This window comes from Centruroides sculpturatus, unplaced genomic scaffold (assembly GCF_000671375.1).
Source record: "Centruroides sculpturatus isolate CEXI.00-Female unplaced genomic scaffold, Cexi_2.0 scaffold269, whole genome shotgun sequence".
In the NCBI taxonomy this organism is placed as follows: domain Eukaryota; kingdom Metazoa; phylum Arthropoda; class Arachnida; order Scorpiones; family Buthidae; genus Centruroides; species Centruroides sculpturatus.
In genome coordinates this window covers 16,583-34,036 of record NW_019384601.1, presented here as the reverse complement: position 1 = coordinate 34,036, position 17,454 = coordinate 16,583, and the positions used below count along the sequence as shown (strand labels likewise).

The 17,454-nt window shown below is 46.8% G+C and overlaps 1 protein-coding gene and 1 pseudogene across 1 annotated transcript; both read left to right on the top strand.

Moving 5' to 3' along the window:
* Positions 1–685: 685 nt before the first annotated feature.
* On the top strand, positions 686–4,766 carry LOC111624985 (annotated as a pseudogene).
* Positions 4,767–8,160: 3,394 nt separating this feature from the next.
* Positions 8,161–9,084, top strand: LOC111624984. The gene has a single exon (XM_023367995.1). The coding sequence runs from the start codon at positions 8,161–8,163 to the stop codon at positions 9,082–9,084; it is 924 nt and encodes a 307-aa protein (XP_023223763.1).
* Positions 9,085–17,454: the final 8,370 nt, after the last annotated feature.

The window sequence follows — 17,454 nt, the reverse complement described above, 5'->3', positions numbered from 1 at the left end:
TGAATATTTGCATTAAATTTAAATGTGTAATATAATTATTATTTTGAATATAAGACTATTCAATATGAAAAACACACATACACACTGGTGGCATTTCCCTGCCAAAAATTTCTTTAAGGTCCGAATTTCTTTAAGGTCCGAATAAATGAAAATCTGAGGAGACTAAACTGGACTATATGGAGGATGTTGCAGGACCTCTGCTGTGCCAACCACAGTTTGGTTTGATTTGATATGTGGGGTATAGTCCAGATTTAGCCCCCTCGGATTTTTATTTATTTGGACCTGTGTGACCATGACAGTGCACGTAGGTAAAGTTTGACCTGATTATAGTATTGTTTGGTATTTGTTTCTTTTGTATATCTAAATTGAGATTTTGCCCTTTCTTTCCTTAATACAAGTGCTATGCCTTCGGGCATATTGCACGGGGCTGTAAGGCGGCAGCCCAAAGATGTAGCAAATGTGCCCATGACCACTCCTATAAGGAGTGTAAGGCATCCGAGTCTCGGTGCGTCAACTGCACTGAGGCAAATAAAAAATTCGGCCTACAGCTGGGTATGGGTCACTCTGCCATGAGTGCTAGCTGTCCGTGTTATGCACGGGAACTAGAACGCGTTCGGGCCAGGACCGATTATGGTCCTTAAAAAGGCAATTCCTATCATTCGAGTCCGACAATAATACCACTTATATGCGGAATGGCGAGAATGCAAGCTGCAGTATACTGCAGTTTAATGCTGAAAAGTGTCGGGCTGCAACTGCCCAACTACGGGTAGAAGTAGTCGAGCGGGAGATCGATATCATCCTGCTCCAGGAGCCGTACTTAGTACAAGGAAAGGTTGGTGGTCTCTCACTTCAATGGAGCGTTTTCGCCCAAGAAGGTGACGATTGTCGAACTGCAGTTATTCTCACGCGCAGGGATGTCGATGCTTATGCTGTCCACATCTCTCATCTCGTGGTGGCCGTAGAAATACGGACACCTTCATGTGCTTGGACCGTCGTCTCCAGTTATCGCCCGCCGTCACTAAATCTGAGTTGCCTTCTGACTGAACTTGAAGGGGTTGTCTCGGTCCGCAGTCGTGTTGTTTTGGGTGGTGATTTCAACGCCAAACACTCGCTGTGGGGCTCGCCGATCGATGATCCTGACGGGAACATGATGAAGGACACGGCGGAGGGTTGGGGGTTGCACATTCTGAACAATCCTTTTGGGATTGCTACCTACTCCTCTCCATCGGGCAAGAGCTGGATTGATTTGACACTTGTTAGTGGCGCTATGCTGAGACTTACCTCGCAATGGGAGACGATCGATGCAGAAAGTTGTAGTGACCATCGCTTTATCGCCTTCGAGGTGATGGGCGGCCCGCCGGACAGGCAGGACAGTCGCTACAAACTGACTGCTGGAAACCGCGATCGCTTTAGCAAATGTCTCGTGGAAAAGACAGTCGATATCGTTACCGAAGTTTCTAAGGTTGAGAGTGTTGAGGACCTGGAGGAAGCTGTGGCAAACCTTACCAAAGCGGTCAGAGAAGCAGGAGACTGCACGCTCGCGCTACGGCGGCCCAGCAACCACCGGCCAGTTCCGTAGGACACAGCCCCTGGTGGACCCAGGAGCTGTGTCCTACGGAAGCGTGTGAGGGCGCTCCGCCGACGCTTTCAACGGTGCAGAGACGATGACCTTCGGGCGACCAGGAGACTGGAGTTCCAGAGGGCCAACGCTGAGTACAAGTACAAATTGAACGATGCAAAGAGAACCTCATGGCTCAGTTTCTGTCAGCAGATCAGTGACGAAAATCCGTTTGGCCTACCATATAGGCTAGTGGCGGGAAAGTTGAAGCGTAGGACGGTCTTGGGGTCCTTCAAAAATCCGGATGGAACCCTAACCTCCACACAGGAGGAGTCGATTAAGGTACTGCTCCAATCGCATTTTCCGTGTGATGAGCAGTCCGAGGACACTGAAGAGCAACGGCGGCTTCGCAGCGATGCGGAGTTGCCTGTTCTTGAGGCCGAGTTACCCGTGCCGGTGTCAGAATCGGAAGTTGCCCACGTCGTGGGCAATCTAAGGAAGAGGAAGGCACCTGGCGTTGATGGGATCACGGCCGAGATGGTACAAGTTCTGCAAGAGGAAAATCACTTATGGCTGCTGCTATTTTCGTTGTGAATTTGTCTCTTTAATCCGATTTTCAGTTCGGTAGACTATTATATACAGCATTCAGGTTATGAACTTCCTTTATTGATTTGTCATATGCATTTCAGACTCAATTGTAATTTAAGTCCCTCTTCAGTACAAACTCAGATTCTGTTTTCTAAAAACCTCGGTATATAATTGGTAACGTTGTAAAAGATGTGTATAATTGGTAACGTTGTAAAATATGTAGTTGAAGTGTTTTTTAAAATGGCTGTATTTTTATTCTTTTACAACGTTACCAATTATACACTGAGGTTTTTAGAAAACAGAATCTGAGTTTGTACTGAAGAGGGACTTAAATTACAATTGAGTCCGAAATGCATATGACAAATCAATAAAGGAAGTTCATAACCTGAATGCTGTATATGATAGTCTACCGAACTGAAAATCGGATTAAAGAGACAAATTCACAATCTGCAAGAGGAACGTCCTAACCTGCTCCGTGTACTGTATCAGAAGTGTCTACTCCTGGGTCACTTCCCAGCGCAGTGGAAGCGGGCGCGCCTTGTATTTATTCATAAAGAGAAGCGCCCGAAGAACGAGCCCAGATCCTACAGGCCGATCAGCCTACTACCAGTGCTGGGGAAGGTTCTCGATAGAATCCTCAGTGATAGAATCTTTTTCTATCTCAAGCGGAAAGGGCAGCTACACCCGCATCAATACGGATTCCGCCTGAACATGTCGACCTGCCATGCATTACATCGCACGGTGGAACTGGTTTGCCAGAACCGCCAGCAGGGGCCACACGTCGCTCGTTTTGATGGACGTTGCTGGGGCTTTCGACAATGTTTGGTGGCCATCCATTGTGGGTGAGCTGAGGAAGGCAAACCTGCCAACCGCCCTTGTATCACTTTCCAGGAGTTTCCTGAGTGACCGCTCGGTTGTCTATGAGACACCAGGTGGTAGGTATGAGAGGACGCTTGAGAGAGGCTGTCCACAGGGTTCCTGTATTGGTCCCCTCTTGTGGAACGTTCTAGCGGACACGGCGTTGCGACTAATCCTTCCGGACCAAGTCCAACTGCAGGCTTATGCTGACGACCTATTGCTAGTAGTTGCAGGCAATAGTCGACGCGACATGGAGGTTCGCAGCAACGAAGCAATAGAACAGCTTGTTCGCTGGGGGGAGCTTCATAAGCTCTCCTTTAGCCCTGAGAAATCAGAGGCCCTGACGGTGGCCCGAAGCGGGGTATTGGCACGCCGACCCATATACCGCATCTAGGGCAACCCCATCCGAAGGGTCAATGAGTTAAAGTACCTCAGTGTAATCATCGACCAGACACTATGCTGGACTCCCCACCTGAGGGACGTTCGAGTCAGAACGAACCGAATGATAGCGGCACTATCACGACTAGCTAGGCAGGATTACGGGCTAAGTGGCGAAGCGCTTCGTACCATCTATAAGATGAGTGTGGAGCGCGTTGTCTGCTACGCCTCTGGCGTTTGGTGGAAAGACACCGCCAACGTCTGTCAGAGTAGGACACTACTCACGATCCAGCGTCCTGCTGCTTTGCGGATCACGCGAGCGTACAGAACTGTGTCAACGGATGCGGCCCTGGTCTTGGCCGGGCTGCTCCCTTTGCCTCTGGTTGTCAGCCAAGAGGCAGCCTTCTACAGAACAACGGTGGAAGGTAGAGAGGCCATGCATTGTAATCAGAAGTACCCGATCAGACTTAGGCGTCAGACAGACGTATTAAAGATCCATCCTGCCCTTAGGATTGGACTCGATTGGGAAGTCGGTGAACCGACTGGTACTGGTGTTGAGATATACACCGATGGCTCAAAGGACGGCAGCTTAGTAGGCGCCGCATACTGCGTCTTTTCCGACGGAGTTGAAGTGTACAGCAGAACTGTCAGACTGAACGAGGAGGCGTCCGTGTTCCAGGCGGAACTGGTGGCCCTGGAGGGGGCGTCCCAGTGGATCCTACTACATCCGGGTCCAGAGCCGGTCACGGTTTACTCAGATAGCCAGTCGTCGTTACAGGCTTTAAGCGACGGGTACCATCGTGACCCATTGGTACACGAGATCAGAGGTAGGGTACTGAGGGCGAGGCACGAGCGACACGTTGCCCTGCGGTGGGTAAGAGGCCACACCGGTGTCCTGGGCAACGAACGGGCCGATCAGCTGGCAAAGGCGGGAGCCAGTGGCCCATTTGTTACGAGGATGGTAGATCCCTCGACTACATACATAAAAGGTACTCTACTGCAGAGATCGATGATAAGCTGGCGAGAGCGCTGGACTCTAAGTACAGTAGGTAGGTCAACCTACGCCTTCGTGCCTGTAGTTGGCCTCACTCCGATAAGTTGTTGCTCGTTGTCGACTCAAATCCTAACTGGCCACGGGAGGTTCCCCCACTTCAAGTCCAAATTTGGACAAGGAGATGGTAGCTGCCCCTGTGGTAGTCCTCGCGGCGACGCGAGGCATTACGTACTTGACTGTCCCCTAACAAGGGACTTCCGCCTAGGGGCAGACCAAGTTGACTGGTCTAAGCCCCCTGAACAAGTACTTCGAACGCTAGCAGCTAGTAAAGGGAACCTAAAGAAACTAAAGGAATTGATGGGAAAAATCATAGATCTTCTTGATCTATAAGTTCTTGTTGGCTTATTTGGGCCCCCTCCACCTGGAGTCAGGGCCCCGCTATCCGTATACCTACTACACGTTGGTATTGTCTGAGTATCTTATATTATTATTGTGTGAGCTATTACAGGTTTAGTAGTGTGGACCAAAGTGCAGTACAGGCTGCACAAACAAAAGTTATGCCAAGTTAGTGAGCTGGGCCGGGGTGCAAACGGGAGTCCGAATGATGCATCATAGGGCCCAGCTATGACGTCCCTGTCTACCGCGTCAGGTACCGACCAGTCGATGAACAAGGCATAGTCTCTTTAAACCCTGTACTGCCAACAGGCGGGGCAGGGTAAGGAGTTCCTTATGAGACTGCCCTAGGTGGGTATGACGCGGCGAATGAGAGTGTGCTACAACGTCTTGGCGTAAACCGGAACTACGCCAAACTGATGCGGAAGCTCATGGTTAGCGACTGCATCCGGTGGAGCCAGGACATTTACGTAAACCACCTTGGCAATACTCAACAACAGTAACCGCTAGACTGTCCACAATATAACTTCGGGCCCATTGCCCTTGTTAACGCGTTCCTCCTCCTCTGTATATTCCGGCTGGCTGTGTGCCCATGGAGAGCGCATGTGGTTGCTACCTCCTCCACTTTTGTATATCTCGCGTAACTCATCATGTAAACCGCGACAGCTGGCTTGAGCCCGTGTTAATCGCGCTACATCTTTGTATCTAGCGGCTAGCAAGTGTTAGCCGCTCATGGCATCCTGCCTCTGTAACCGCGTTCAAGACAAACTATCTCCATTTATACTTTTTTAATCACTTGTATACTCATACTGGCTGGCCATGAGCCCATGTTTTTACTATTACCTTTACCATACCGGTAACACTTTGTAAATTTTATTTTAATTTCAATAAATGGCTTTTAACTCTGTTCTTATCAGCTTGATTGTTCCGTAATCAACTGATTTCTCCGCTGCTATGTGGACCACCAGACTTTGAGCCAGCTGCTCCCCGATGCCTTGGTAAGTGATTTTAACTCTATTTTTCTGTCCTATCTGCCTTCCTACTTCCGCTGAAAGGGTGGCCTGCACTGTTTAAACGCACAGTGTATTCGCTGCCTGACCGGCAACAACTTTTCTATCGCGGCGTGAAACCTGTTCACGACGCTACGTGTACTTCTTTTACTGCATGGGCTTGCCTGAGCAGTAATTCTTTCTTCCACTTCCTGCCTCTTCTTGGTTGGTTGCCTCGGCACCCCAGGAGGCACTTCCGCCCCTTGACTTCCACTTTCCCTATCAGCTACACATTTGACCCACGTCATGTCCATTCTCACGCTACTTGTCCCCTTGCGTCCGCCGCATGGTTGCAGGCTGTCTCTCCCTATCAGAGGGCGTCGAGTCGCTGACCAGTGAAGACGTGCTGCACTTCGCTCTGGATTTCGATCGTCCCATCGGCGGCTCTACGGATTAATCGTCCAAGTGTGTTACATCATTAGAATCGTCTTAACGTAAGCTCTCGAATAACGTTAATTTTATTTAATTCAGCCCACGCGTTTTCAAGTTACGGGCGCCGGAAGTTTCCGGATTTCCGCCAGCTTATTCCGTGTGGTTTCCGCGGGTAGGCTGTTAAGTCATATATCATTCTTTTCGGCCTTTCACCCTCTTTTATCCGCCGTCGACCGTTTCTCGATCGGTCGATTAGATTGCGTTTTATCACGACCGAAAGTTGTCGTAGGTCGGGCCGTTCTGCGGGCCTCTCAAGCTTTCGATCTTTTTCACGTTCGGGCATTTCTTAGCTGTCTACCTAATCTTTATGTGTATAAATTTTCGGGCCGTTACGTGCATTAGTCTTAAAGTTACGTCCATTTTAAGGTTTCTGTAGAACAAAGGGGTTTAAGGTCATTGACCTCTAGCACGTGGTTGGGTCACTAGCCTAGTCGACCCTAATACGGCGGCTTTTTTCGATTATTTTTCGGGCCGTGGTAGTCGCATCGCTTTGAGCCTTATATCGTTTAAACTGTTAAATTTTGTTCTTTTTGGTAATATAAGTTTACTAGCTAAACATTTTTATTTTTTAGTAATTTAAATTTTTGGGCTCTTCTCGCTATATTTTCATCGGATTACCGCTAGTATAAGTATATTTAGTAATTATAAGTATAACCTAGTCTGTAGAATTACAAATAAGTGTAATGGAAGACATGGAAGGTGATATAGACTCCTCAGCTACAGACTGTGAGGATAACCCACGGTCCAACACGCCGACCAGGTTCACTTCGGCGGAAGATACCTACAATACTTTGGAAGCTCAGCTATTAGCTGAATCGAACCAACACCTTCAGAGGATTATGGACCTCCTACCACAACCTAGTAAATCAAACCCCACTGTCCCGGAAAAGGCTGAGATCAAGGAGAGGGTGACTTCAATGTTCGCCACGATAAATAAATTATACGGAAGTTTGGTTGAACTCAGAGCCACCCAAAGCAACACGCCAAGCATAATGTGTCAGTGTAAACCAGTTCAAACCGTGCAAACACCAACTTACTCGGAAATACTCAAAACAAACATACACCAAAGCACTACGACGAAAACTATAAACAGATCTTTAAGTAGAAAGATCCAGAACGAGGGAAGTAGCAGCAGCTACGCCCTTATGGTCTATCCAAAGGAAACAGACAGCGGAACCACTAACATGGGGAAAATACACAAGGAAATTATAAAAGGAGTGCAACCTGATAAACTAAAAATAAAGGTTACAGCTATTAAGCGGGTGAAAGGCGATGGCCTCTGCTTCCACACAAGTAGCAGGAGGGATGCCATCTTATTGGAACAAGCTGTGCAAGGGCTACCGGCGGTACAGCCACAAGTCAAAACAAGAGTCTCAGAGGGCAGGCGGCCGAGGGTTATCTTACTGAACGTCCCGAACTCGGTTGAAGATGACAACATAGTCAACACGATATACCAGACACATTAAATGGATTAAGCAAAGAAGACTTTGAAGCCTCAACCAGGGTAACCACCACCCTCACAAGAGGCAACACTAAAGAAAATTGTAGGCACGTAGTGCTTTCCACCTCACCGCATATAAGGAATCTCCTCATAAAGGAGAAATACGTTTCCCTCTTATGGGCTAACATTCTCATTGATGACTATGTTCATATTACCCGCTGCTATCAATGCTGCGGGTACAATCATCTCGCACGGGATTGTTCATCCAAACAGTACTGCAGCCACTGCTCAAAATCGCACAAATACAATGAGTGTACTAGAAGAGAGCAGCCCTCATGTTGTGTAACTTGCAAGATGGCTAACAAGGACTTGCCTCCTGAAAAACGGCAGCCCACAAACCATAACGCCTTCGACCCGAAATGCCCGCATACAATCAAATTAAGAGAACAGATTATAAAACAAACAAACTATGGGTACGAATAATCAACAAACGAATCTCAAGCTGTTACAGATTAATCTGCAACGTTCGAAGGCTGCCTCTACCGAAGCGATGCACATGGTTAACACCCATGGCACAGACATTCTCGTTGTGCAAGAACCTTATTGTTACAATAGGGAAATTGCCCTATTCGGTAAACTCAATATTTTCAAGTACTCGGACCCTAATGATAACCCTCTGACCGGCATTATTATGGTCAACAGAAATATCAACGCCCATCAGCTAACCCAGCACACAAGCAAGTACCACACCACAATAATTACCAAAATGGACACGACTGCCATTGCAATCATCTCATTTTACTGCCCACCCTCCGAAGATATTACACACCCCCTGGAAATGCTTCAAGACACTATTGAGCAACTTAGTGGGATACCGGTTATGGTCGCTGGCGACTTCAATGCCAAGTCTCAGGTCTGGCATAGCCCAGTGGAGGACCCGAGAGGGTACAAGGTTATGGAGATGGTTAATAGTTTGGACCTTCGGTCCATGAATACCAGCACCCTCGCTACCTACTCGTCTTCAACTGGGGAAAGCTGGGTCGACATCTGCCTGGCAAACCGTCATCTCATCCCCTACGGGGTAATGTGCACCACTCTCAACGTGCAATCTGCCAGCGATCATCGGTACATCGAGACCATACTCAGGGCCGTTAGGGTGGACAAACAACTTTGTACCCGACATAAGACCAACTGGAAGCTCTTTCAGGATCAAATCCGTTCAAATTGGCTATATGGCCCGATAATGGACATGGACAAAACCACACTTGAAGACGCTATCGACAAGCTGCAAAAACTCATCCTCGCGGCTTACCATAACAACACTAAGGTCCACACGTCCAGGCAATCCGCCCCATGGTGGAACAGTCAGCTGACCACCAAAGAAAGGCCTTGAGGAAAGCGAGGAACAGATTCAGGCGTGAGTCTAACCAAGAAAGGCGAGAAGCTCTCCGTCAGAACTACTTAACTTTGTTCCGGGAGTATAAAACCTCAATCTGCAAGACCCGGACTGAATCCTGGAGAGAGTTCTGTACAAATCTGGGGAATGAGAAGCCCTGGTCTACCCCGTTCTATATAGCCAGGGGCAAGGTAAAAAACTGTAGGATACCAAACAACTCAGAAAGTAACATAAACAATCCTAACACTACTATAGAAGATACCTATCATCGTATCCTTAAGGACCTATTCCCTGATGATGACCCGTCCACCGATAACAGTGATCACATTAAAATCAGAGAAGAAAGCCTCACTATACCCAACACCGATAATGACAGCAATTTCACAAATCAGGAGATAGCGGCTGAGTTTAGGAGACTCAAACTTCGGAAGGCTCCCGGACCAGACAATATCACTCCAATTATGGCTAGGAAGGCCTATGAGGCCATCCCATCGACCTTCAGCGTCATTTACAACAAATGCTTGCAAATGGCATACTTCCCCAACACATGGAAAATTGAATCCATTAAGCTTATCCCTAAGAACAATAGCCATACTGATTCTACTGGGTATCGGCCTATCTCTCTCCTCCCGGTACTGGGGAAAATCCTAGATGGCCTCATGGTTAAGCGGTTAATGTACCACTGTGAGCACAATAAATGTTTAAGTGACAATCAGCACGGCTTCAGGAAAGGTAAGAGCACGATTACGGCATTGGACACATTAGTCAACTATATCAAGGAAGCCAAACACAGAGGCGAGCACACCATGGTGGTCTCGATAGACTTCAAGGGTGCCTTCGACCACGCATGGTGGCCAGCGATCCTCTGTAGCATCAAGGAAACTGGGTGCCCGAAAAACATCTTCGCCTTGGTTAAAGATTATCTACACAACAGGAAAATAACTGTCATTAATAACAGCCAGTTACATTTTTACAACAACATCCACAGGGGTCCAAATCCGGCCCTTGCCTGTGGAATATTATGTATGACAGTCTCCTCAAGCTCAGCTCTACCTTCCCTGGAGACATCATCTGCAGCCTACAGGGCTATGCAGATGACACGGTTCTGGCACTCTCCCATAAAAATCAAGAAGTGCTCCAAGCCAGAGCCAACGACATCTTACGTGTTATCTCCCAGTGGTGTCACCGGATGAAGCTAATGGTCAACTACGACAAAAGTAGCTGCATTATTTTTCCAAGGTCCACCCCTCTACAGAAAGGACCCATCATCAAGATGGACGGAAAATGGCTCAAGAACTGCGACAGTATCAAGTATCTGGGGGTGATACTTGATAATAGGTTAACTTGGAAGCACCAGACTCATTATGTATACGAGAAGGCGGTAACCGTGTTGCACTCCCTGTCCTCCATTGCGAGGAATCACTGGGGCTACGGCAGCAGGGCCGTAGCCCCAGTACGTCTCATGTACGTCTCTGTGATAGAGCCAATCTTGACTTATGGCTCGGAGGTCTGGGGGACCTCGGTTGCCAAAGTTCATGTCAAAAGGAAGCTCCTTTCCGCCCAAAGACTTGCTCTGATCTCCATGACTAAGGCTTATAGGACCGCCCCCACGGATGCTCTATTAGCTATCGCCAATTTGATCCCAATTGATCTCATTATAAGGGAAAAATATTGGGTCCACCAACAACTAAAGCATGCTAAAAGGATAATTACTACCAACGACCTAAACAAGCTTATGGGTAATCTAGTGGAAAACACGGACTTAAATAATATTACGGATTACCTCAATAACCACGAATTGGACTACAACTATCAGCAAACGACTTACCACCCCAACATCTTCCTGGACGATCACTTCTTTCTGGAAGGCCCCACGACCCATGCTGGGTTCAGCATCTACACAGACGGCTCATGGTCTGTGGAGGGGGTGGGTTGTGCCTTTATTGTCACCAACAACGGCAAGAACATTTACCAGGCAAGCCACAAACTGGCCAAACACTGCACGTCTAATCAGGCAGAGTCCCTGGCTATATACAGGGCTCTGCAGTGGATCCAGAGGAACACGACCATTTACAAGATTAAGGACGTTACAATATACAGCGACAGCCGGATGGCTCTGTTGCAGCTAAAAAACTTCAATGTTAAGCACAGCATTATCCATAATAGCGTGAGTCTTCTTCTCTCGCTCTATAGGGACATCAATATCAATTTCGCTTGGATTCGTGGCCACAGTGGGGTCTACGGCAACGAGAGGGCCGACCTACTGGCTCGCACTGCTCACACTCGTAAAGGTAACTATTCTTTCAAGTGTATTCCGTTCATCTGGCTGAAAAACGCCATCAGGAACTACTCTTGGTCCTCATGGCAAAATAGGTGGGACACTAGTCCCACCGGTAGGCTTACTCACAGCTTCATTCCGAGCGTCCGGAATAGGAGCAGCTACAAGCACTTCGTAACCACCTACCAAATCACTCAGTTAATCACCGGCCATGGCAACTTCCGCGGCTATCTGCGGAGGTTCCTGAACAAAACTGATGGCAGGTGCTCTTGTGTCCTTGGTGAGGAAGAAGACCCAAACCATATCATCTGGAACTGCCCGAACTTTAGGACGCCCAGAAATATCTTAATCAGGACAGTGCAAGACAACAACGAGTTATGGCCATGCCAGAACCACAGCCTAATCGACAACGCAAAGTATTACAAGACTCTTAAGAAGTTCGCCACCGAGATAAAAATATTGGACTAACCGCCCTAAAGTGGACTCTCTACTCTCACCCTCAAGGCAACCGGTTCCTTCAGGTAATTGGTTCCTGCTCAAGGAGTCTATAATTCTTCTCGCGTGTCGACACTGTATATATTAATCACCAAGTGTCTTTCGCGTTTATTTCATTATATTACATATTCTTTATTTTGTTAATTATTTTTCTAATTTCAATCAATTTTAATTTTAAATTTAATCAATTGTCGCGCCATATGGTGAAGCAATTTGTTTGTCTCGCGGTTACTTCAGCTTATTTTACCTCCTTCAACGGTATTAATGGCTTACACCATATGAGAATTCGACAAGTCTGTCGCGCGCTATGTTTATCATTTATTATCTTATCTAATTGTCGCGCCAATTAACGAAGCAACTAATTGTCCCGTGCTTTCGTCGCTTTTACAACCTTTGCCGGTCTTCTTACCCTATTTAATTGTCGCGCCATTCATCTTGTAAAGCTCCCATTCCCTGGGGCAAGTTTCTGTTATTCTCAACACTTCTTCATCATTTCAATATTGTACACTCGGCATCAATTTGCCTGTCTGTTATTGTCTGTGTCACAATTTCCAATCTCTATAGTATACCATTGTCACGCCACTTTTCTATGTATCGCTTGCTATGTCATTTTCACTGCTATTTGTATTTGTATTTTGCTATTTTATTAATAAATGCTGATGCAAGGCGCCCATGAGCTCCTAACCTTCAAACTTTCCTATCAACCTTTCATTCACCTTCACCTATACCCTTCGCACAACTATCTCTCCTTCTTTCCTTTTCTGGTTTCGGGGCTATACCTCTGAGTGCAGCCCGTCACCAATTCCCACGATGTCTCTCCCTATCACCAGAGGGCGACGAGTCGCGGTACCGTTAGGTTGTGTGGTGGTCAGCTCCGGTTTTCGATCGTCGCATCGGCGGATCTAAGGATTAATCGTCGAAGTGTAATACATCGTTGGATTCAGGATAACGTGAGCTCTCGTTTGATACCAATTTTATTTAATTCGGTCAACGCGTTTTTTAGTTACGGGCGCCGGAAATTTCCGACTTTCCACCGGCTTTTTCCGGGTGGTTTCCGCCGGGAGGTGGTCGTGTAATATATCGTTCTTTTCGGCTATTTACGTGCTTTCCGACGCCGTTGTCCGTTTTTTGATACGTTGTTTTGGTCGGGTAACCGTGTTGCACTCCCTGTCCTCCATTGCGAGGAATCACTGGGGCTACGGCAGCAGGGCCTGCCGTCTCATGTACGTCTCTGTGATAGAGCCAATCTTGACTTATGGCTCGGAGGTCTGGGGGACCTCGGTTGCCAAAGTTCATGTCAAAAGGAAGCTCCTTTCCGCCCAAAGACTTGCTCTGATCTCCATGACTAAGGCTTATAGGACCGCCCCCACGGATGCTCTATTAGCTATCGCCAATTTGATCCCAATTGATCTCNCCGGGTGGTTTCCGCCGGGAGGTGGTCGTGTAATATATCGTTCTTTTCGGCTATTTACGTGCTTTCCGACGCCGTTGTCCGTTTTTTGATACGTTGTTTTGGTCGTGTTTTACTGCGACCGAAAGTTGTTTCCGATCGGGCCGTTTTGCGGGCTTTTCGGGCCTCAGTTTAGGACTTCGCTCGGGTACTTCTTAGCTTACTCATTTTTCTACGTGTATCAAAATTTTCGTGTCGATATGTCCACTAGTTTTAAAGCTACGTCCGTTTTTAAATATTTGGAAAACAAAGGAGTATAAGGTCACTGACCTCTAGCACGTGGCCGGCTTTCTATCCTAGTCGACCCTAATTCGGCGTCATTTTTCGGTTATTTCTCGGGTTGTTTTAGGCGCCCGGTTTAGTGTTATATATCGTTTGGCAGGAAAATTTTCGCTCTATTAAGTTAGCCTATTAATTTTCGGGCTTCTTAAAATTTTTATCGAGTTACCGTGGTATTAGTTTATTTAATATCTACTAGTATATCTTAGTCTGTAGTACTTTTTAATGTGCCATGGAAGTCACAGAGGTTGACATAGACTCTTCGGCAATGGATTGTGAGGACCACTCAAGGCCAAACTCTCCTAATCGATCCATTATGATCGACGGCAATTTTAACACTATGGAGGCAAGACTTTTAGCTGAATCCAATCAGCACCTTCAAAGAATCATGGACCTTTTACCTCAGCCAAGCAAATCCAACCCCACTGTCACTGATAAGATAGAAATAAAGGAGAGGGTTACCTCCATGTTCGCAACAATAAACAAACTGTACGGCAGCTTGGTGGAGCTCAGGGCCACCCAAAGCGCCACAGTGGTGACCCAGTGCCAGTGTCGTCAGGCGCAACAGATGAAAAACCCATCATATTCTGACGTTGTCAGAACTAATATTCCAGAAAGCAAAACCATGAAAACTATAACCAGATCAATAAATAGGAAAGTTCAAAATGAGGGCTGCAGTAGCAGCTACGCACTAATAGTTTATCCGAAACAAACAGACTCTGGAAATGGCATAACCAACATGGAAAAAATACAAGACAGCATCATAAAAGAGGTAAAGCCAGATAAACTGAAAATTAAAGTAACCGCAATCAGGAAAGTAAAAGGAAATGGGCTGTGCTTTCGCACAAGCTGCAGAAGGGATGCATCAATACTGGAACAAGCAATACAAGGGCTAACAGAAATTGAACCGCAAATCAAAACTAGGGTGTCAGAGGGCAGGCGCCCAAGAATAATCTTACTAAATGTCCCAAACTCAGTTGAAGATAATATAATCATCAGCACACTACACGAACAGAATGATTTTCTGAGTGGGATTAGCAGAGCAGAATTCGAATCGGCTACTAGACTAAGCACTACCCTCACCAGAGGAAACACCAAAGAGAACTGCCGTCATGTAGTGCTCTCAACCACACCAAGTATAAGGAACCAAATAATAAAGGAGAAATACATCTCCTTATCATGGGCAAATATATTAACAGATGACTACGTACACATCACTCGCTGTTTCCAATGTTGTGGATACAACCATCTGGCACGTGACTGTTCGTCAAAACAATACTGTAGCCATTGCTCTAAGTCACACAGATTTAATGAGTGCACAAGAAGAGATCAGCCGCCGTGTTGCATTACTTGCAAAACGGCTAACAAGGGCCTGCCCCCAGAAAAACGGCAGCCCACAAATCACAATGCCCATGACCCAAAGTGCCCTCATACAATAAAAATAAGAGAACAAATAATCAAACAGACTAACTATGGGGACTAACCCTCAATTCGATAACCTTAAACTGCTACAGATTAATATGCAACGGTCAAAGGCAGCCTCCACGGAGGCAATGCAAATGGCCAACACTCACCAAGCTGACATACTGGTGGTGCAGGAGCCATACTGCCACAACAGGAAAATCACCCTCTTTGGCAATCTTAATATCTTTAGCCATTCGGACCCGGCTGTAGACCCACTGACGGGTATCATCATGATAAATAAAAACATCAACGCCCACCAGCTCACCCAGCATACATGGAAAAACTACACTACAATTATTATCAATGGGCAGGGTTCCGCCATGGCTATCATTTCTTTTTACTGTTCGCCTTCTGAGGATATCACCCGACCCCTGGAAGAGTTAGAAGAAACTATTCAACAACTAAAACAGATACCTATTCTTGTCGCCGGAGATTTTAATGCAAAATCGCAAATATGGCACAGCCCGGTGGAGGACCCGAGGGGATATAAAGTAATCGAACTAATCAACAGTATGAACCTCCGGTCAATGAACACTAGCACCCTGGCCACCTACTCCTCCTCCACAGGAGAGAGCTGGGTGGATATCTGCCTGGCAAACCAGCATTTAATCCCCTATAACATACAGTGTTCCACCCTCAGTGTTCATTCTGCTAGTGACCACTGGTACATTGAGACAACCCTCAGTGCCATCAAGGTGGTCAAGCAGCTACGGATTCGACAAAAGACGCAGTGGGATCACTACCAGGAATACATCCGGCACAACTGGGATACCGGCCCCCTGATCAATATAAACAAAAAGGAGTTGGAAAACACTATAGAAAGGATGCAAAAACTCATCCTTACTGCCTACCACAATGCAACAACAATAACCACGACAAAGCAATCAGCTCCATGGTGGAATAGGGACCTCGCTACTCAAAGAAAACAACTAAGAAAATCAAGAAATAAGTTCAGACGGGAGACGGACCAGGAAAGGCGAGAGACCCTAAGGCAAGAATATCTAATACTCTTCAGGAAGTACAAAACCTCCCTCTGTAAGGCTCGCTCTGACTCATGGAGGGAGTTCTGCTCGGACCTAGGGCGTAACAAGCCCTGGTCCACCCCATACTATATTGTTAGGGGCAAGGTGAAGAGCAGCAAAATCCCAAACAACTTCGAGCACAACATTAACAATGCAAGTACTTCAATAGAGGACACCTACCACCGGATACTTAATGACCTTTTTCCAGACGATGACACATCCACGGACGACAGCACACATGCTAAAATCCGGGAAGAAAGTGAATCTAGCCCTAACACAGGAGACGATAGTCAGTTTTCGTACAAAGAGATAGAGGCAGAATTCAAGAAACTCAAGCTTCGGAAGGCCCCTGGTCCGGACGCCATCACCCCTAAGATGGCAAAAATGGCATTTGAGGCAATTCCAACTGTCTTCTATGTAATCTACAACAAATGCCTACAATTGGCACTTTTCCCAAGCATATGGAAAATTGCCGCAATCAAACTCATCCCAAAGAATAGCAACCCTACTAATTCCTCTGACTACCGACCAATCTCCCTTCTCCCTGTACTGGGGAAGGTCCTGGACAGTCTGATGGTGAATAGGCTGGTCTATCATTGCGAGCACAATAATCTTCTTAACTGCAATCAACATGGCTTCAGGAGAGGGAAGAGTACAATTACAGCTTTGAGCAACATCGTGAAAACAATCAAAAAGCCAAAGGGAAAGGCGAGCACACCATGGTGGTTTCTATTGATTTCAAAGGAGCCTTTGACCACGCATGGTGGCCTGCCATCCTAAATTGTATAAGGGAAACTGGCTGTCCTGATAACATATACGCACTAGTGAAAGACTATTTGAACAACAGCAGCACCACAGTAAGCAACAATGACCAGTTTCATCTGCAGAGGAAAATCAACAGGGGATGCCCCCAGGGCTCAAGGTCTGGCCCATTCCTATGGAACATAATGTACAATAGTCTTCTAAACCTAAGGTCAACCTTCCCTGGGGACAACAACTGTAACATCCAAGGCTACGCAGACGATACCATCCTGGCACTATCGCACAGTAATCAAGAAGTTCTGCAGGCAAGTGCAAATGACATTTTAAAAGTCATCTCCAAATGGTGCCACAAGATGAAACTTATAATAAATTACGACAAAAGCAGCTGTGTGGTCTTTCCTAGGAAAACCCCCCTCCATAAGGGACCCATCGTCAAAATGGACGGCAAAAGAATAAAGAATAGTGATAATCTCAAATATCTAGGGATTATTATGGACAACAAGCTTACCTGGAAACTCCATGCACACTACGCCTACGAGAAGGCGGTCACAGTCATGCACTCCCTGGCTTCCATTGCAAGGAACCATTGAGGCTATGGCAGTGTGGCCTGCCGACTC

Excerpts from the sequence above, each read along its gene's own strand:
- LOC111624984 (XM_023367995.1), top strand. The coding sequence starts at position 8,161 with ATGGGTACGAATAATCAACAAACGAATCTCAAGCTGTTACAGATTAAT.